General features: G+C 42.3%; 1 protein-coding gene across 5 annotated transcripts in view; it reads left to right on the top strand.

Moving 5' to 3' along the window:
• LOC137375309 (polyamine-transporting ATPase 13A3-like) overlaps nt 1–20,704 on the top strand; it is a 251,151-nt gene that overhangs the window by 184,079 nt on the left and 46,368 nt on the right. For 4 of the 5 annotated variants that reach the window (XM_068042277.1, XM_068042275.1, XM_068042276.1 and 1 more), the window contains exons 15-21: nt 1,074–1,224; nt 2,490–2,606; nt 4,845–4,862; nt 4,947–5,100; nt 5,236–5,356; nt 9,932–10,056; nt 17,053–17,228. In XM_068042277.1, coding sequence (XP_067898378.1) covers nt 1,074–1,224; nt 2,490–2,606; nt 4,845–4,862; nt 4,947–5,100; nt 5,236–5,356; nt 9,932–10,056; nt 17,053–17,228 — 862 coding nt within the window. The remainder of the gene's footprint in view (nt 1–1,073; nt 1,225–2,489; nt 2,607–4,844; nt 4,863–4,946; nt 5,101–5,235; nt 5,357–9,931; nt 10,057–17,052; nt 17,229–20,704) is intronic. The other variant, XM_068042279.1, reaches the window with a different exon arrangement.

Below are 20,704 nucleotides of genomic sequence, written 5' to 3'. Positions count from 1 at the left end.
TCTCTCTCTCTCCGTCCCCTCTCTCTGTCTCTCTCTCTCTCTCCGTCCCCTCTCTCTCTCTCTCTCTCTCCGTCCTCTCTCTCTGTCCGTCCTCTCTCTCTGTCCGCCCCCTCTCTCTGTCCGCCCCCTCTCTCTGTCCCCGCTCTCTCTGTCCCCGCTCTCTCTGTCCCCGCTCTCTCTGTCCCCTCTCTCTCTGTCCCCTCTCTCTCTGTCCCCTCTCAGTCCGTCCCCTCTCTCTGCGTCCCCTCTCTCTCTTTCCCCTCTCTCTCTTTCCCCTCTCTCTCTTTCCCCTCTCTCTCCGTCCTCTCTCTCTCTCCGTCCCCTCTCTCTTTCTCTCCGTCCCCTGTCTCTGTCTCTCTCTCCGTCCCCTCTCTCTCTCTCTCCGTCCCCTCTCTCACTCTCTCTCTCGTCCCCTCTCTCCCCGTCCCCCCTCTCTCTCTCCCCGTCCCCTCTCTCTCTCTCTCTCTCTCTCCCTCTCTGTCCCATCTCTCTCTCTCCAAGTGTTGCAGGGAGTGGGAACGCTCAGCATATCAACTTTGTGGTTGGTCAGTTTGTTTAAAGACATCGCGCTATCAGTTGCACAGCTGCTGAAGCAAAACGTGCATCCCATCTTTGGACAGATTCAGGGTTTTCCGACTTTTTCTAAAAGGCGACCAGAAAACCCTGAATCTGGCCGAAGTTGGGAAGAGCCTTCTTGCTTCAGCAGCTGTGAAACTGACAGCATGATTTTTTTTTAACAAGGCCGGTCTGCAAGAAGAAGACAAAGGGAAATATCCCATCTCGAGTCATGCACCCCTAGTGTGGATGAGGAACGGCCCCAGGTACAGTTTACATCTGCGGGCCGGATGGAAACCTTTGGCGGGCCACATCCTGGTCCGCAGGCCATATGTTGGACAATTCTGTCTAATTTGATTAGTAATAATCACATTTGAGGATAGCATACCTTTGTTATAGCCAATTTGCAACTTTCAACTGGATTCTGAAAATTGACTTTCAGTTTATTTGTAAAATCTTGCCTCGATACAATTGAAAAACAAAGGAAGAAATTTGAAGCATTTTTGTTCTATATTTAGTTTTTTGCCTTCGGAGAAAAGCATTTTTAAGGAGAGCTTGGTGAAGTCACAGTTTGTGGCTTGCATGGCAACCTGCCACACACTTACTAAACTTGATGGGAAATTAGCTGGTGACCCATTGGATTTAAAGATGTTTGAAGAAACTGGTTGGGTGAGTGGTATTTATTCAATAACTAACCCTAACTCTGAGACTGCAAACTGTGATGTCTGGCTAAGTAGCAAACTAAGTGATTTTAAAATATATTGAACTGTAATAAGTGCTTGTTGCACAAAATTGCTGAAGAGGGCAACTCTTTTTTAATCTAGTATCAAAAACGGTTTTTATTAGCTGATATTTTGCAGTTTTTGAATACATATCGTTGACATTAATTTGGATGAAAAAGTGAGTTGATTTAGTCACATTGAATTGGATTTCACAATAAAAGTAACGATGAGGCTATCGGCGCTCCTCGTTATTAATTAGGACAGTTAGGGTGCAAATCAAGAAGTTGCTGTCCAAGATGCGCTGTTCCTCCAAAAACTGTGCTATATTGATATCTCGTCAAGAGACATGGCATTCAAATATATGAAAGGGCGTGAAGTTGTAGTACTTGCCCATTGGATACCCACTAAATGTGCCAGAAAAAGTTCGGGCCTGTAAGTGAATTTTTAATGGTGTGATATGTCTAAATTACTGCTAAACAACTTCTGACATTGAAAATTTGCTTTTAAATGTGTGGTCTCTCATTCTTTCAGATTTTAATTGTTGAAGATTTTGAAAAATATTGTTTTCCTTTTTCTTTTCTCTTTCATCCATCTTTTAATCCCATCTTTCTTTCCCTCTCTATTTGGATTTCTGTACATGATTTGGCATTGAATTAAATATTCCAACTTAGACTTCCTGGTTTTAAACTCTGCTTCCATAATGAGGCTTCATTCTTAACGTTTCTGGTCAGTGACCTTTAAGGATGAAAGAGAAAAGAAAAAGGAAAAAAATATTTTTCAAAATCTTCATCAGAAAGGTCACTGACCTGAAATGTTGACTCTGCTTCTCTCTCCACAGATGCTGCCAGACCTGCTGAGTATTTCCAGCACTTTTTGTTTTTATTTCAGATTTCCAGCATCTGCAGTATTTTGCTTTTATTATATGAGTCTTCATTCTGATTGGTTAGGAAACATGACATTGCTCGTCCTTTTCAAACAGGTCCGAGATCCCCTGTAGAGGGTACAGCGCTGTTTTGGGGCTCTAATTACGGCAAGTCAAAGTGTATGGGCAAGTGTAAGTGTACTTGCAATTGCTGGCGCCATTCATTCACCGCTGACTACAAAATCCGGGCCAATATTCCAATAGGCATGGTAAATTCATGCATCCGTTTTAGAAATGGTATTGACAAGGTTTTATAACCTTAATGCTGCTAATTCTGTTTTCTATTAAAGATTCTTGAGGAAGCAACTGAAGAAGAGACTGCTTTACATAATCAAATCATGCCCACGGTAGTTCGACCTTCAAAACAGCTTCTCCTTGAACAAAAGGCAGTGATGGATCATGAAATGGTACATTTTTTTAAAGGCAGCTTTAAATGACTTTAACCATGTTTGACCAAATGGTCCACAGTTGTCCTTCCCAATTCTCTAAATCCCTATATTTGTCGTAATGTTTGCTTTTATTCAGTTCTCAGAATAATTTTTTTTTAAACTACAGAAAATACCAGCATAAAAATTCAGTCAAGCAGTGCCCATTTTGAGTGCTAAAAGGCCTCCTAAGCCTTCCAGATGGCAGGCAGGAAGTACACACTCCTTACGAACTGTAATGTGTTGTCGTTTATATTGATAAAGGCCAAATAAATGAGCGTGTAACAATTTGTATACTCTTTCCAAATGCAGATAAGTGACCTCAACAGCTTGACATAGTGAAGACCAGAGCCATTATTTTTGGTCTCACTGCAAACTCTATTCCCTTGTTACTAAATACATCCCTCCTCAGCCACTGAATGAAACTTTCCATCGTCTTTCTGACCATTCGATCCAGAGCTGAGCTATAATTCACAAATCCCATTTATCACCATGAATAAGTACATGCTCTCCTGCAAAGTTACCCATTTCCACCTCTATGGCAGCCCATCTGCTGCTCAAACTCTTGACCATGGCTGTTACATCTTTCATTAATTATTCTCGTGGTCTCCTTGCAGGCCTGTCATTCAATGCTCTTTAGAAGTTCTGATTTGTCCAAAATCTGGTCAGTTTGTACATTTTCTGACCGGCACAGTATCTCAGTTGCCCATCACTCTCATTCTCTTTAATCTACGCTAGCTCCTGAAACACTTACATAACAGTTCTAAAATCCTTGTGCGTGTCTATAAAACATTTTCTTACCCCACCCCATTTCTGAAATCTTCTATGCTACTTTTCCCTTGGCTTCCCTGTCCATGCCATCTCTCTCTATCTCCTTCAACTTCCATTATCTTTCCTTCACAGCGTTCTCTCTCTGCATATTCTGTCCCCCACCCCTGCCTTTCCTCTAGCCCACTCCCCCGCCCCCACTTTTCCTCTGGGACCTTAACCAACCACCACCCCCACCTTTGTTGATTGCTTCTGCTTTGAGTTGATGGACATGTTTAGTGTTGAGTCTACAAGTCTCCTAGGTCAGAAACTGTTTCATCCTTAGCTGTTGTGTCACCATTTGTGGAGTACGTTTGTTATCTATTCTTTCTTTCCCTAAGTAGCACTTAATGCTTTCCTGCATTAAGTTTCATCTGTCAGTTTTCTGCCCACTCAATGTCCTGGACTGTGAATGACTGTAACATGAGCCACATGTGCTGCAGTCAGTTTCTTCAGGTGCTCAACAGTCAAACCAGTGTTCCTCAATGAGACCACTGGAGGCAGCCACCTGAAAGGTAAGTTAAAGGTTATTTATTTGCTTTAGTGTGAAGCCAGGAGGGGCAGGGGTGCTCCATGTTAAAACCACTAGTCCCTCCTGTCCACCGAGATCTCCCCTAATGCTTGCCTTGCCTGGCAACTCCACACCGCCACCCTTGGCTGCCATCTGAGCTGACCAATCTTGCAACTGTTCCACGATCACTGAGCTGGTTCTGGGCCTAAAAATAGTGCCCACAGCACGCCAGTATGATCCTAATGAGGTGGGCAAAACACTGGAATCGTGCCCTTATTTTTGGAGCAATCCAATTTCTAGGCCATTGATTTTACTTCAGATTTCTTTCTTTGGAGAGGTCATGTTACTTATGTCTTCTCTTGCAATGTTAGTTTAGTTTGAGGTTTTTAGGTTTGGGAACGTGTATATCCTGCATGCTGAGCATTTGCCTTCCACAGAAGCATTATTGAAAAACCATCCAAACCTGTTTGCTGAAGTTGTTCCCTTATTTCCTTTTAGAATTATATACAAAGCACCTGCTCTTAGATATTTCTGATTCCCAGATCATGTTAAACTTTATTATTCTGTGGTCGCTTTCCCAAGGGGTGCTATGACTTCTATTTCCTGTACATTTGTTCAGTCATTTACCAATATCAAATCAAGATGTGCATTGCTTCTTTCAGCTTTTTTGAGAGGGTCAAGAAGCTGTCATCCATTACTTGTACCAATTCTGAGTCTAAACAACTTGGGTTTTCATGGTTTAATGTACACTGAGCAGCCTGCACTGTTAAGTATTTTATAAAGCACACTGTGAATGTATTTTTTCACTGCAACATTGGTGGCATAAATTGAACCAGCCTTCTTTTGTAGTGTGTTTGAATGGGGAATTGTAATGTAATGCACTTTCTATTCTATTTTTACAGGAAATGTATGATCTCCCAGTAAGTACAACTTTGGAAAGATTCTCAAATCTATTTTTATTCAGAAACTGTTACTATATGAATACTTACATTGTTTCTGTGCAGACATCATATGAAATAGGTATTGTAAGGCAGTTTCCATTTTCTTCTGCTTTGCAACGGATGAGTGTTGTAGCCAGAGTGCTGGGTGAAAAACATATGGATGCTTACTTAAAAGGTGCACCTGAGATGGTTGCTGACTTATGCAAGGCAGAGACAGGTAAAGTAGTATACACTATTTTCCATTTTCTTTTCATGAACTGTTACCAAGTATTGTAGCTTTTACATTGTAGTTGCATATTGTTTCTTATGGTTCTTTTGATGCCCATATGATGGTTTTCTGTATTTTTTCCAGTTCCCAGATGTTTTTCTGAAGTCTTGAAGATTTACACAAAACAAGGCTTTAGAGTCATAGCACTTGCCCACAGGAGATTAGGATCTAAACTAACTTGGCACAAAGTACAGAATGTCAGCAGGTATGTGAACTAATTTTATGGTTCCTGTTGCACCCTCCTCTGGGGGAGATGGTGGTATAGAGGTAATTTCACTGAACTAGTAATCCAGAGGCTCAGGCCAATGCCCTGGAGACACAGGTTCAAATCCAACCACGGCAGTTGGTGGAATTTAAACTCAATTAATTAATAAGTTCAATGAATTAATAAAAAAAATCTGGAATTGAAAGCTAGTCTCAGTAATGGTGCCATGAAACGATCATCGATTGTGATAAAAACCCATTTGGTTCACTAATGTCCTTTAAGGAAGGAAATCTGCTGGCCTACCTGGTCTGGCCTACATGTAACTCCAAACCCACAGCAATGTGGTTGACTCTTAACTGCTCTCTGAAATGGCAGGGCAAGCCACTCAGTTGTCAAGGCAGTTAGGGATGCGCAACAAGTGCTGGCTTTGCCAGCACTGCCCACATCCCATGAAAGAATTTTTAAAAAAGCATTTTGAAATGAACTTAATGGCCTCAAATTTCACTTAGAGCGGGATTGATGTGTGGGTGTGGCCAGGACAAGCGACAAATTCGCATACCAAAGCCTGGTGAGATTTTAGCTCCAGAGTATGAATTCCATATTCTGATTGGACCTGTGCTTGAACCCAGCAGGAATCACTGTCTAGCTGCTGGGCTTGGGCAAGATTTTTAGTGGCAAGAGGTTGCTGCCAGGGACCCGCAGTCAGATATGTGTTAGAGAATTATGCATTCTAGGATCAAAAAATGTAATTTTAGCTTGCTTTTACAAAGTTCTCAATCTGTTCACTGTATCTGGATGATTGTGCTATTCTTTACTTCCCGACGTCTTTTTTTATGGATGCTAAAAAATAGAGATCAAAAGTTCCACAGTGAACCAAGAACTACGTGCAAATAAAGCTTTATCATAAGGGCATATGCTGCCCCTCTCTCACCACCTCCCCAAACCACTTTCTTGAAATATAAACCAGGAATCTCCTGCAACATTTTGGCATAATTGTTGCATAAGAATGGCGCTGTGCCCTTTATACCTGAGTAAATTCATGGGTAACAGATTTATGCTAGTTTTACGCCAAAACATTGCTGTGCACAAATTTAGGCATAGCAGGGCCTGAAGAGACCCTGCATAACTGAAGGAGTAACTGCATTTCTCAGGTCTGAAACTTAGATTTTTGGGGGTGGAAAGAGATACTTTATTAACTATTGATGCTTCCTGGTTCAAAATTAACAATTTTTAAATTTCCTTCTACATTATTTTAGCTGCTAAATAGAAACTGCAGTCTTTGCCCTAGAACTTCAAATATCTTTTCAGATTCCCTTCCAGTACACCATCACCTTTTTGAATGAACATTCATTCTGAATATATCAATTGCAAGATCTAAAGCATTCTCAATAGAACTGCATTAGCGCACACGTGTAATTTCTAAAGAACAATGGTCTTAAAGTTTCATTCTACCACTTAAGTTTTGTAAATAATTAAAGCACAGCCTACTTCTTTATTATTGTGTAACTTACTGAAATAGAGATGAATGCATTAGGTTAGAGAGCAATATATCAAAATAAAAAAATACTGGTCCAATTTAGCGATACAATTATAAAGGTGGTTGTATTTTAAAATTTTCCTCCTCTTGCCCCTCCCTATCTCTAATCTCCTCCAGCCCTACAGTCCTCTGAGATATCTGCACTCCTCTAACTATGCCTTATAAGCATTCCTGATATTAATTGCTTCATCATTGGCGGCCATGCCTTCAGCTGCTAAGGCGCTAGGTCCTGGAAATCCCTCTCTAAATCTCTCGTCTCTACCTTGCTTTCCTCCTTTAAGACATTCCTTAAAACCTATCTCTGACCAAACCTTTGGTAATCTGCCTTAATATCTCTTCATGTATTTCAGTGTCATGTTTTGTTTTGTAATGTTCCTGTGAAGTGCCTTGGGATGTTTCATTATGTTAAAGTGCTATATAAATACAAGTTGTTGTTAGAGCCATCAAAAAATTACGGCACATAAGGAGGCCATTCAGCCCATCGTGTCCCTGCTGGCCAAAAAAACTAGCCCCCCAATCTAATTCCACCTTCCAGTACTTGGTCCATAGCCTTGCAGGCTACAGCACTTCAGGTGCATGTCCAGGTACCTTTTATAAGAATTGAGGGTTTCTGCCTGCACCACCATTCCTGGCAGTGAATTCCAGACACCCACCACCCGCTGGGTGAAAAAGCTTTTCCTCATGTCCCCTCTAATCCTTCTACCAATCACCTTAAATCTGTGCCCCCTCGTAATTGACCTCTCCACTAGGGGAAACAGGTCCTTCCTGTCTACTGTATCTAGGCCCTTCATAACTTTGTATACGTCAATTAAGTCACCCCTCAGTCTCCTCTTTTCTAAGGAAAACAACCCTAGCCTATCCAATCTGTCCTCACAGCTGCAACTTTCAAGCCCTGGCAACATTCTTGTAAATCTCCTCTGTACTCTCGCCAGAGCAAATATGTCCTTCCTGTAATGTGATGACCAGAACTGTACGCAATACTCCAGCTGCGGCCTAACCAGCATTTTATACAGTTTCAGCATTACATCTCTGCTTTTGTATTCTATACCTCGGCCAATAAAGGAAAGCATTCCATATGCTGCCTTCACCACTCTATCTGCCGATCCTGCCACCTTCAGGGACCTGTGGACATGCACTCCAAGGTCTCTAACTTCTTCTAACCCTCTCAATATCCTCCTGTTTATTGTGTATTCCCTCACTTTGTTTGCCCTCCCTAAATGCATTACCTCACACCTTTCTGGATTGAATTCCATTTGCCATTTTTCCACCCACTTAACGAAACCATTGATATCATTCTCGAGTCTACAGCTAACTTGTTCGCTATCAACGACCGGCCAGTTTTTGTGTCATCAGCAAATTTCCTAAACATGCCTCCCACATTTAAGTCCAAATCATTAATATATACCACAAACAGCAAGGGATCCAACACAGAGCCCTGTGGAACGCCACTGGAAATCGCTTTCCATTTGCAAAAACATCCATCGACTACTATCCTTTGTTTCCTGTCACTGAGCCAATTTTGGACCAACCTGCCACATTCCCCTGTATCCCATTTCCTTTTACTGACCAGTCTGCCATGTGGGACCTTGTCAAATGCCTTACTAAAGTCCATGTAGACCACATCAACTGCACTACCCTCATCAATCCTCTTTGTTACTTCCTCAAAAAACTCAATCAAGTTAGTAAGACATGACCTTCCCTTAACAAATCTATGCTGACTGTCGCTGATTAATTCATGCCTTTCTAAGTGGCAGTTTATCCTGTCCCTCCAATAACTTACCCACCACAGAGATCAGACTGACTGGCCTATAATTATTTGGCCTGTCCCTCGCACCCTTTTTAAACAATGGTACAATGTTCGCAGACCTCCAGTCGTCTGGTACCTCGCCTGTATCTAGTGAGGATTTGAAGATGATCCTCAGCATCCGCTATTTCCTCCCTGGCTTCCTTTAACAACCTGGGATGCAATCTATCCGGCCCTGGCAATTTATCCACTTTCAAGGATGTCAGACCCTCAGGTACTTCCTCTCTCATTATGCTTGTCGTATCTAATATTTCACACTCTTCCTCTTTACAATGATTGTCGTTGTATGAAGTCTTGTGATCCAGTTCAAATTTAAAAATTTGCATTTGTGTTTTCTGATGTAGTTGCACTTATAAACTCGGATCGGCGCAGGCTTGGAGGGCCGAAGGGCCTGTTCCTGTGCTGTAATTTTCTTTGTTCTTTGTTCTTTGACTAACCTGGTGATCAACAAAGTGTAATTTATTTGCAAGTTTTATTATTTAAAGCAATACAATGAAGTAAAAATTTTAGTATGCAGGTGTATAATTTTGATCAAATTTATTAGAAAATTATTGAAACAACCATAAATTTAAGCCTCTGTGCAGCCACTTAGCATATAGAAATTGGAATGCAAAATAATACTGCTAAATTTTCAGTTATTTTCTTCATTTTATTTTCTGGCCGAGACAAGTGAGCTCCACAGGAAATTTAGGTGCCAGTTCCCATTGGCAAGATTGGTGCTAAAGCTGGTGCCAGGTCAACATAAATACGATCCAGGAAGTTTGGGCGATTGACTCAATACTTTAGAAATGATATGTTTAATAAATCGGCATCCCAGAGTTTTACAGTACTAAAAGCATTTTTATTCAAAAAGACAATGAATAAAAATAACCCTATTAGCAATTTGTGATGCAAGCTGCTAGCTACGCAGTTTGGTTACAGGGATAATTTATTCTATAAAATGAGTCATTTCACTTTTAAATGTTTGGGGTTTCTTTGAACCTAATTGCTTGAATACATTTAAATTTAGCAGAAGGACTGGTCTGCCTGCTACCTCTTTAATATTACTTGTTTTATAAATGGCATTTTACTTCTTCTACAATTTGGAACTGTGGATAGTGTCCCTGTATTACTTAAGTTTTGTACTGTGAGTTATTGGCAACTTCTTTTCTGCAGATGCTGTGTTTACATGGCATTTGCATTATAGCAATAATGCATCTTGAAATTAAGTTCTTAAAAACTTTGCTCTTAACAGGGATGTCATTGAAAGCAACATGGAGTTTATGGGGTTTATTATCATGCAAAACAAGCTAAAGCCTGATTCATCTAGTGTCCTTGAAGAACTCAGAAAAGCTAATATTCGCACAGTAATGGTTACAGGTAATGTCTTGTATTTCCTGCAGATGTGATTGTACGCATATTTTACATTTTGCCAGGATTTTAGTCATTGATTTATAGAATTTTAAAAGCCCTTTTATATTGACCATGTGCTTTCTTTTATAATGGCAAGTGCACTGTATTACTACCATAAGCGGTAACCTACAAAGTAAATGACATGGCCTCGATCATTCCAGTGACAACAGGAAGCCCAATATTGTGAAAGTCAGAAGCATGAAGAGCAATTGCCTTTCTCTCCGCAGCCTTGGATTGGCCATTGAATCAATAAAGGCTTGCTACAGAGATTAAAAGGTTTCTGCTTGACTGCATCTCCTCTGGCTGTCTGCTGTCACATTTGTCTAAAAATGAGTGAAAGTGCAATGAAGTTGCCCTCACCGTTCCAAAGCTAACAATTAGTAAAAACATAACCGATATCTTGATGCTGATTGATAAGACTGTTACCTCATCTTATTGAGTGGGTCATATAATAATTTAAAAGCTTTTGTTATTTACGTCACTTGAATCCTGCAGTGATGATTTGGTCCTCTATTCACTTACAGGTGTTCATTATTTTCTGTGACCTTGAGATTTCACTGGAATTTTTAATGTACAGAATTTACTTGAAAATGAAACTGATTGAGGGTCGGGGGCCCTATGCTTCCCCATCTAACTTGCTATTTGTTTGTCATTTGAAAAGTGCTGATAAATCTCTGTACCTTTTCTAGTGCAATCGCATCTTTCCCGTAGCATGGTGACCAAAACTGCATGCAGTGCTCCAGCTACAGTCTAACGAGTGTCTTATGCAGTTCCAGCATAACCTCCCAGCTCTTGTATCACATACCTCGGTTAATAAAGGCAAATATCCGGTATACCTCATTGACCACCTTATCTACTTGTCCAGCCGCCTTTAGGGATCTGTGGACATGCACTCCAAGGTCCCTCTGTTCCTCTGCACTTCTCAGTATCCAACCATTTATTGCGTATTCCCTTGCCTTGTTAGCCCTTTCCAAATGCATTACCTCACACTTCTCCAGATTGAACTCCATTTGCCACTGGTCCCGCCCACCTGACTAGTCTGCGGTTTACAGCTTTCTTCATTATCAACATCTTGGCCAATTTTTGTATCATCTGCAAACTTCATAATCATAACCACTACATTTTTTCCATATGGTTGATGTATACCACAAAAAGCAAGGGACTTGTACTGAGGCCTGCGGAACACCACTGGAAAAAGCCTTTCAGACACAAAAAGACGATTGACCATTAACCTTTGTTTCCTGCCTCTGAGCCAGTTGTGGACCCAACTTGCCACTTTGCCTTGGATCCCATGGGCTTTTACTTTCCTGACCAGTCTGCCATGTGAGCTTTATCAAAAGCCTTGCTAAAATCCATAAAGACTACATCAAATGCACTACCCTCATCGATCCTCCTTGTTGCCTCCTAAAAAAAAAAATTTTGTCATGTTAGTCAGACAAACCTTTGCCTTGAGAAAAGTATTCTAAGGACTGGATGTGTAGTTGAAGCCTTGTTCTTCTAATGGCATGAGAAGCTCCTGTTGGTTGGTCCAAAATGCTTGGTTTTTATGCCGTTCAGCTGTCAAACATTACTCATTCAGTTTGGGATGTATTCTTGGAGCTTCAGCCACATAAAGGACTGTGCTATCTTTGAGCTAAAAGCTTAAGGTGCACTAGCCTGCATGTTTCCCTTGCCCTCCAGTGGGTAAGTTTAGCAAGCATTGGGCTTTGTTCTCCATAGTTTGGGGGCAGTGGTCCTTGTAGTTTCCCAGATTCCTGAGTAGCTCATGACCAGAATATGTGCAGGTGAGCAGCTGCAATTGTCCTCTGCAATTGTCATATATGGAGGGGTAAAATTTGAGAAGCTTACATGAAGTATGGTATGTAAAATGTATGGGCTCTAGATTATGTCTTATTTTGCTGCAGATGGTGATATAAAGGGCAAGTCATGGGGCCATTGAGTCATTTAAGCACAGAAGTAGGCCATTCTGTACCTCATACTGTTTCTCCTCCAGTAACTGTTGTTTTAAATCATGTTGTCAGGTCTTGTTAAGGTTTTCTGTGTGTTATCTTTTGTCATGCAAGTGGATATAGTATACAGAATGGAGATGAGTCTGTGAAGTTACGTAAGGGAGTCAACTAAGGGTTCTGCTCACATTAGTAATGTTGGGTTCTAGAGGAAGTATTAAATCTGAGTTTGCAATATAGATCATTTGCTGGGTTAATGTTGTAAGGGCATAATTTGGTCCTTGGAAGAATTGACTAAATCTGGTGACCTTTGTTTAAATTGCCAGAAACTGAATGCACATGTAGTAAGTTCCTCTGGAAAGTCTTCATTGCATTAGGTTGTAGAGGAGCTGTGAAATCTGAAGGCATATTCAGGGAGCTGAAAGCCCCCCTGGAATTGAGAGCGTCAGTTTAACAATGAGGTACTTCTACTCAGCCATATCACTTCAATGTATGGCAAATATATGAATATTCTGCTCCATTTCCTCCACTGTGCCTCAGCCAGATGCTATGCCAATTCCAGATACTACCAGTCAGCGTCTCAAAACAACAAATCCAAACAGAGGTATGTCTTACTACTTCTGGGCAGGAATGATGTCTCATATGCTTATGCTATCAGCCCCCATAAGGAGGGGGACCTTGCCCTCAGACTTCTGAAACTTTTACTGGGTGATCTGGATCCAATACATTGCGGCCTGATTTCTGGACACCCCGTGAAATCTAGGTCATTGAGTAGAAGTGTACCAATACTGTGAATGGTCTCCCCTTCACAAACCATTAAAAGACCAAATTTTTAAATGGTTCTTCATCTGAACAATTTCTTTTCAGTTTCAATTATCTGTTAATTTCTTTCACTCAAACTTTGTTTTCAGTTAATTTTATACTTGTACATTATTTCCCTGATTTTACTACTTTTCCATTCCATACTGTCACATTCCTACTTCACATAGTTAGATACAATTTAGTGAAAATAGGGAGGGGATGGCAGTCTTAAAACTTTGCAGTACTTTTGGAGCACATGACTTCTGCGACCACATGGCATTTGTCATCGAGGTTTAAGCCATGAAATAGTTCAGTACATTATTTAGTGATTATTTGGCAGAAAAGTGACATGGCTTTTAATACAGACAAATGTGAGGTGATGCATTTTGGCAGAAGGGATAGGGTGGGTAATATAGACTTAATGGTGCAGTTCTAAAGAGTGTGCAGGAACAGAGGGACCTGGGAGTGCATGTGCATCGATCTTTGTAGGTGGCAGGATATATTGAGAGAGTGGTTAGCAAAGCATATGGGTTCATGGTGTTCATAAATTGAGGTATTGAGTACAAAAGCAGGGAAGTTATGCTGAACCTTTAAAAAGCTCTGGTAAGGTCCCAGCTAGAGTATTGTGTCCAGTTCTCGGCACCACTCTTTAGGAAGGATGTGAGGGTCATTGAGAGGGTGCAGAGGAGATTTACCAGAATGGTTCCAGGGCTGGGGGATCTTAGCTACAAGGTTAGATTGAAAAAGCTGGGGTTGTTCTTCCTGGAGCAAAGGACAGCAAAGGGGCAGCACAGTGGCGCAGTGGTTAGCACCACAGCCTCACAGCTCCAGCGACCCGGGTTCAATTCTGGGTACTGCCTGTGTGAAGTTTGCAAGTTCTCCCTGTGTCTGCGTGGGTTTCCTCCGGGTGCTCCGGTTTCCTCTCACATGCCAAAGACTTGCAGGTTGGTGGTAGGGAAATATAGGGACAGGTGGGGATGTGGTAGGAATATGGAATTAGTGTAGGATTAGTATAAATGGGTGGTTGATGGTCGGCACAGACTCGGTGGGCCGAAGGGCCTGTTTCAGTGCTGTATCTCTAAACTAAACATTGAGGGGAGTAAAAACAAAAATTTCTAGAAATACTCAACAGGTCTGGCAGCATCTGTGGAAAGAGAAGCAGAGTTAACATTTCAGGTCAGTGACCTTTCATCAGAACTGGCAAACTGGAAATTGTGGGGAGATTTGATAGAGGTGTACAAGATCATAACAGGCTTAAATAAATTAGACAAGGAAAAACTGTTCCCATTACCTAATGGTACAAGGACTAGGGAACACAGATTGAAGGTTTTTGGCAAGAGATGCAGGGGGAATGTGAGGGAGAACTCGTTTATGCAGCGAGTGGTAATGACCTGGACCACAATGCCCACGAGGGTGATGGAAGTGGAGACAATCAATGATTTCAGAAGGAATTTGGATTGGGCACTTGAAGGAAATAAAATTGCAGGGCTACAGGGATCGAGCAGGGGAGTGGGACTGACTAGATTGCTAGGTGGCGAGTCGGCGTGGACTCGATGGGCCGATTGGCTTCCTTCTATGCCATACATGACTCTGACTCTTTGAAACAAAAAGCAAAGCAAATTTAGTAATGCAATCATCCTCATATCACCACAAAAGTATTTTGATTTTGTTACATTACTCTTAATATAGAAGGCTAAGGGGTAATTTGACTAAGGTTTTTAGAATTTTTATTCTGCTGTTGGCATAGGGGTGTAACCTTAAAGTCAGAGCCGGGACATTCAGGCTAGAAATTAGGAAGCATTTCTTCACACAGGGTGGTAGAAGTGTGAACTCTCCACCATGATGGATGCTAGCTCAGTTATTAGTTTTAAATCTTAAATTGATAGATTTTTGCTAGCCAATAGTATTAAGAGATATGAAGTCAAGGTAGGTACATGGAGTTAGGATACAGATCAGCCTTGATCTCATTGAATGGAGGAACAGGGTTGAGGGCCTACATTTGTTTTTATATTACTCCTTTCTCCCCATCTCACCTGCTCCTCCACATTACCATTTCTCTACCAGTATTCCTTGGTAGAGCAAAAGAGTTTTTTTTTTACTTTCCTTACATGTTGACTTTGTAGATAAGGAACTGTCTTCCATTTGACCTGGGAAATGTTGAAGTTACATGAACTAAAACATCTCCTCCGCGGGAAATATGTGGCCCATGGAGGAACCGTGCCGGGAAACAGTTCACCCCGCCCCTGGGGACCCCCCCCCTTATACCCCTGGACTGCATGACCACCACCCGCATACTCCTCGCCAGGGCCTTCTGGACTGGCCCTGGCGACGGTACCTCACTTACCTGAGATCCAGGGTTCCAGTGCTGGGCCTGGGTCCAAGGCCTGTGCAGTACCGGCAGTGGCCATGCTCCCAGTTGAGCTGCTGGTCCTCTGATTGGCTAGCAGCTCTTGGAAGCAGGATCCCTGTCTTTGACATCAGATGGAACTTCAGTGCAGTTAATTGATTGCATTTCAGATGTGAACATTCATCAGAAATAATAATCAGGGAAAACAATCAACAGGCACTTAGAGAGGTTTGAATTAATTAAGGAGAGCCAGCATGGATCTGTAAAAGGCAGATCATGCTTGACTAATCTAAATTTAATTTTTTGATAAAGTAACTGAGAAGGTTGATGAAGGGAAAGCAATGGATGTTGTCTATATGGATTTTAAGAAAGCATTTGGCAAAGTACCATATAAAAGGCTGGTTAACAAAATTGAGGCTCATGGAATAGGAGGGTCAGTGTCAGCTTGGATAAAAGATTGGCTTAAGGACAGAAAACAGCGAGTCGTGGTAAATAGCTGCTTTTAGACTGAAGGATGGGAGATAGTGGTGTTCCCCAAGGGTCAGTGCTAGGAACACTGCTTTTTTGATATATATTGTAAATGACTTGGATATTGGAATACAGAGTAAAATTTCAAAATTTTCTGAGGAGACCGAACTTGGAGGTGTAAATAATGAGGATGATACCAATTGACTGCAACAGGACATAGCTAGGTTAGCCTAATGGGCAGACAAGTGGCATATGTAATTTAATACAGAGGAGTGTGAGGTGATGCATTTTGGCAGAAAGGAGAGGCAATATAGACTTAATGGCACAGTTTTAAAGAGTATACAGGGACAGAGGGACCTGTGGCTGCATGTGCATCAATCTTTGAAGGCGGCAGGACATAGTGAGAGAGTAGTTAGCAAACATATGGGGTCTTGGGCTTCATAAATAGAGGTATTGAGTACAAAAGCGGGGACGGTATGCTGAACCTTTATAAAGCTGTGGTTAGGCTTCAACTCTTGTCACCACATTTCAGGAAGGATGTGAGGGTCCTTGAGAGGGTGCAGAAGAGATTTACCAGAATGGTTCCAGGGATAAGAGATTTTAAATACAAGATTAGGTTGGAGAAACTGGACTTATTCTCCTGCTTGTAGCAAAGGAGATTGATGGGAGATTTGATAGAGGCATCTAAGAGTATGACAAGTTTAGATAAGGTAGACAGAAAAGCTGTTCCCATTAGCTGACTTTAGAAGGACTGGGAACACAGATTGAAGGTTTTGGGCAGGAGATGGCAGGGGGATGTGAAGAAGAACTTTTTTTTTTACACGGCAAGTAGTATTAACCTGGAACTTGCTCCCTATGAGGATGGTGGAAGTAGAAACGATGAATAATTTCAAAAGGAACTTGGATGGGCACTTGAGAGAAACAAACTGGCATGGCTATGGGGATAAAGTGGGGGAATGGAACTGATTGGATTGCTCTACAGTGAGCCAGCATTGACTCGCTGGGCAGAATGGTCTTCTGTTCTTCTGTGCCATAATTACTCAGTGACTCTAAATTGTTTTAAATAATGTCTGGAGCAGTTATAATTCATAACGTAAATTGGAAGCTAATTCATGTTTATTGTACAGGTGTCATGAGGGTAGAGATGAGTACTTACAGAGAATGTTCTGACCTTTCCTGTTTGACCCATCACTTTTAAGCAGAAATGGGTGTAAAATACAACAAAAGTATCGCATAACACCAAACAAAATTTGCTTCTGTTTGTAAATCTGAGAAAGTAAAATAAAAATGGAATGAATTTTCATCTATGATTTTAAAAAGAAAGATAGGAAGATTCTGTTGTCTGTTAATGACTTAATTGTCTTTTTGCATTACTGTACTAATAAAGCTTTGTTCCACTAGGGGATAATATGTTAACAGCTGTTTCTGTAGCTAGAAACTCTGGGATGATTTTGCCTCAGGATAAAGTGATTATTGCAGAAGCTCTACCCCCAAAAGATGGGCAGGCTGCAAAAATACATTGGCTATATGCCGATAATGCTTCAAGACATCATGGTATATCTGGTGAAGCTTCAGAGGTATGAGACCTGTTTGTTTCTTCGCTGATGAGCAAAAATATATGAAATAGTCTGCATGGATTTTAATTATTGCTGAAAACAAATATATTTTGTCGAAGCTTTTTGTCTTGCACTCATCAGGACAATCGCAAGAATACCAATGTAAGGGAAGCAACAAATTTATACTGGGAGGCAGTGGCATAGTGGCAATAACACTGGACTAGTAATCCAGAGACCTTGGTGAATATTCTGGGGACATGGGTTCAAATCCCACCACGGCAGATGGTGAAATTTGAATTCAATTAATAAATCCGGAATTAAAAGCCAGTGTAATGGTGACCATGAAACTATTGTCGATTGTTGTAAAAACCCATCTGGTTCACTAATGTTCTTTAGGGAAGGAAACCATCCTTACCTGGTCTGGCCTACATGTAACTCCAGACCACAGCAATGTGGTTGACTCTTAACTGCCCTCTGAAATGGCCTAGGAAGCCACTCAATTGTCAAGGGCAATTAGGGATGGGCAATAAATGCTGGCCTTGCCTGCGACACCCACAACCCATGAAAGAATAAAAAAGTGTTGATTGGTTGGCAGGTAGACTCTGATTGGTAGAGGTGCCACCATGGGAGAATGCACCAGTTTATGGTGACTGACAGTTAACTGCCAAGCTTGTTTGAAATTTAAACCAGGCAGCTTGACTCTAGTCAAGGCATTGTCCTGAGGAATGAACCAGCGAATGGCTGTCACTTATTTTGTTTAGCTGAAACAGGCGCAATGTGTGTCTGTTCTTTCTGTCTGCAAAGAACAGGGCCTGTGTATTAATATATGTAGCTTCCAGTACACGCAAATGTGCGACACTGCGAGTCCGACTGACAATCTTAAATTGGTTGTCAGCGTAATTCTTAGCACACTGAGGATTATTTAGCAAATGTTGTCCACTAGTGGAATCACATCTAATGTTGGGCACTGTAAGCGGTGGCGCCCTTGGAACCCGGCGGTGTGCCCGCATTCAGCGTCGCCGCCGAGCCCCCGCGATATTACACACAGGGGCTCATTAGCATTACTGCAACGAGCCACCCCCCACCCCCCCCGCAATATTACATGGGGAAAGGCGGGACATCCGACGCAGTGAAGAACCATTTGACAGCTGTGTAGCATGTGCTGGGGCCCTATTTAAAGCACCCTTGCTTCCTGACAGCTGTCAAAGAACTACATACCTCACTGTTGAAGAGTGGGGTTGCTGTCAACTGGCAGCAAAGCAGAAAGTGCTGTAGAAACTCAGCAGGTCAGGCATCATCTGTGGAGAGAGAAGCTGAGTTAACTTTCAGGTCTGTGAGCAAGTTCTCAGACCTGAAAATTAACTCTGCTTCTCTCTCCACAGATACTGCCTGACCTGCTGAGTTTCTCCAGCACTTTCCACTTTGCTGCCACATACTTATCCTGCTGTGTCCCAGTGTCCTGTGAAGTTGCAATCTTCTTCTTCCACTCAAGTGTTACATTTCTTCTTGTAGACGTGCCGCACCTGGGTGAATAATTTCGATTTTGCACATTCCAGGAAGTGAGACTTAAATGCACCATAAAAGGCAAATACACAACAGAAATAAAACCATGATTGAAGAATATTTACATAATATGGGCTTCTAATCATCTGACTGTGAAAAGCCGCAGTCTAATATGCATTTGGAATCTGTATTCAGTTCTCTGCCAATTGTTATGTGAAAACACATTTAACTGCAATTAAACGATCTTTGTTAAAAAAACAGGAAAATACGTTCATATTCTAGCTGCATTGCCAACTCGAAATATTATACCAATAACTATGATCAGCTGCACAGAAACAAAGTGTTCGTGAATATGCGTCGAAGTGTAATAGTTGAAAAACCTTGACAACAGCACAGATTTCCTCACTAGTCCTACATTGGTTTTCAAACATGTGCAAGACAAACCTTGCAGCCAGACATTAGAGTAGTTACACAGTGGAGTCACCTTTGCATTTAAAGGACCACACCAAAAGACAAGGATGGCAGAGGTATGCTCGTGACCCCACATTGCAGCGAAGCCTCCATGCTCATTCTCCTCAAGGCTGTACAGGCAAGGCGAGAGGTCCTTTTCACCAGCGACGGTAAGAAGAGACCCTCCCACCTGAACAAGGCAGTCTGGCTGGAGCTGGCAGAGGAGGTGGCTCAGAAGGGAAGGGGGGAGAATAGGAGAGCGACAGTGATAGGAGATTCAGTGGTTAGAGGAACAGACAGGAGATTCTGTGGTCGCGATCGAGACTCCCGGATGGTATGTTGCCTCCCAGGTGCCAGGGTCAGGGATGTCTCGGAGCGAGCCTACAGGATTCTTAAGGGGGAGGGGGAGCAGCCAGAGGTCGTGGTACATATCGGTACCAATGACATAGCTAGAAAAAGGGATGAGGACCTGAAAAGCGAATATAGGGAGTTAGGTTGGAAGCTGAAAGGCAGGATGAGCAGAGTAGTATTCTCAGGATTGTTACCGGTGCCACGTGCTAGTGAGGCGAGAAACAGAGAGCGAGTGCAGCTGAACACGTGGCTACAGAACTGGTGTAGGAGGGAGAGATTCAGATATGTGGATCATTGGGATACCTTCTGGGGAAGGTGGGACCTGTACAAGAAGGACGGGTTGCATCTGAACTGGAGGGACACCAATATCCTGGGCGGGAGGTTTGCTAGAGCTCTTCGGGAGGGTTTAAACTAGTTTGGCAGGGGGATGGGAACCGGGGCTACGGATCAGTGGATGGGGTAGCTGTTGAACAGGCAGATACCGAGTGCAGAGAGTCCGTGAGGAAGGTTAGACAGTTGACAGGGCAAAGTTGCAGCCAGTATGATGGGTTGAAGTGTGTCTATTTTAACGCAAGAAGTGTCAGGAATAAGGGTGATGAACTTAGAGCATGGATCAGTACTTGGAGCTACGATGTTGTGGCCATTACGGAGACGTGGCTATCACAGGGGCAGGAATGGATGTTCCGGGGTTTAGATGTTTCAAAGGAATAGGGAGGGAGGTAAAAGAGGCGGGGGAGTGGCATTGCTAATCAGGGATAGTATCACAGCTGCAGAAAGGGAGGTCGTCGAGGAGGGTTTGTCTACTGAGTCATTATGGGTGGAGTCAGAAACTGGAAAGGAGCAGTCACTTTGTTGGGAGTTTTCTATAGACCCCCCAATAGCAACAGAGACATGGAGGAACAGATTGGGAGGCAGATTTTGGAAAGGTGCAGAAGTAACAGGGTTGTTGTCATGGGTGACTTCAACTTCCCTAATATTGATTGGAACCTCCTTAGTGCAAATAGTTTGGATGGAGCAGTTTTTGTCAGGTGTGTCCAGGAAGGTTTCCTGACTCAATATGTAGATAGGCCGACTAGAGGGGAGACTATGTTGGACTTGGTGCTTGGCAACGAACCAGGCCAGGTGGCAGATCTATCGGTGGGAGAGCACTTCAGTGATAGTGATCACAATTCCCTGACCTTTACTATAGTCAT

Source organism: Heterodontus francisci, chromosome 11 (genome assembly GCF_036365525.1).
Source record: "Heterodontus francisci isolate sHetFra1 chromosome 11, sHetFra1.hap1, whole genome shotgun sequence".
NCBI lineage: Eukaryota > Metazoa > Chordata > Chondrichthyes > Heterodontiformes > Heterodontidae > Heterodontus > Heterodontus francisci.
This window is presented reverse-complemented; position numbering and strand designations above follow the sequence as displayed.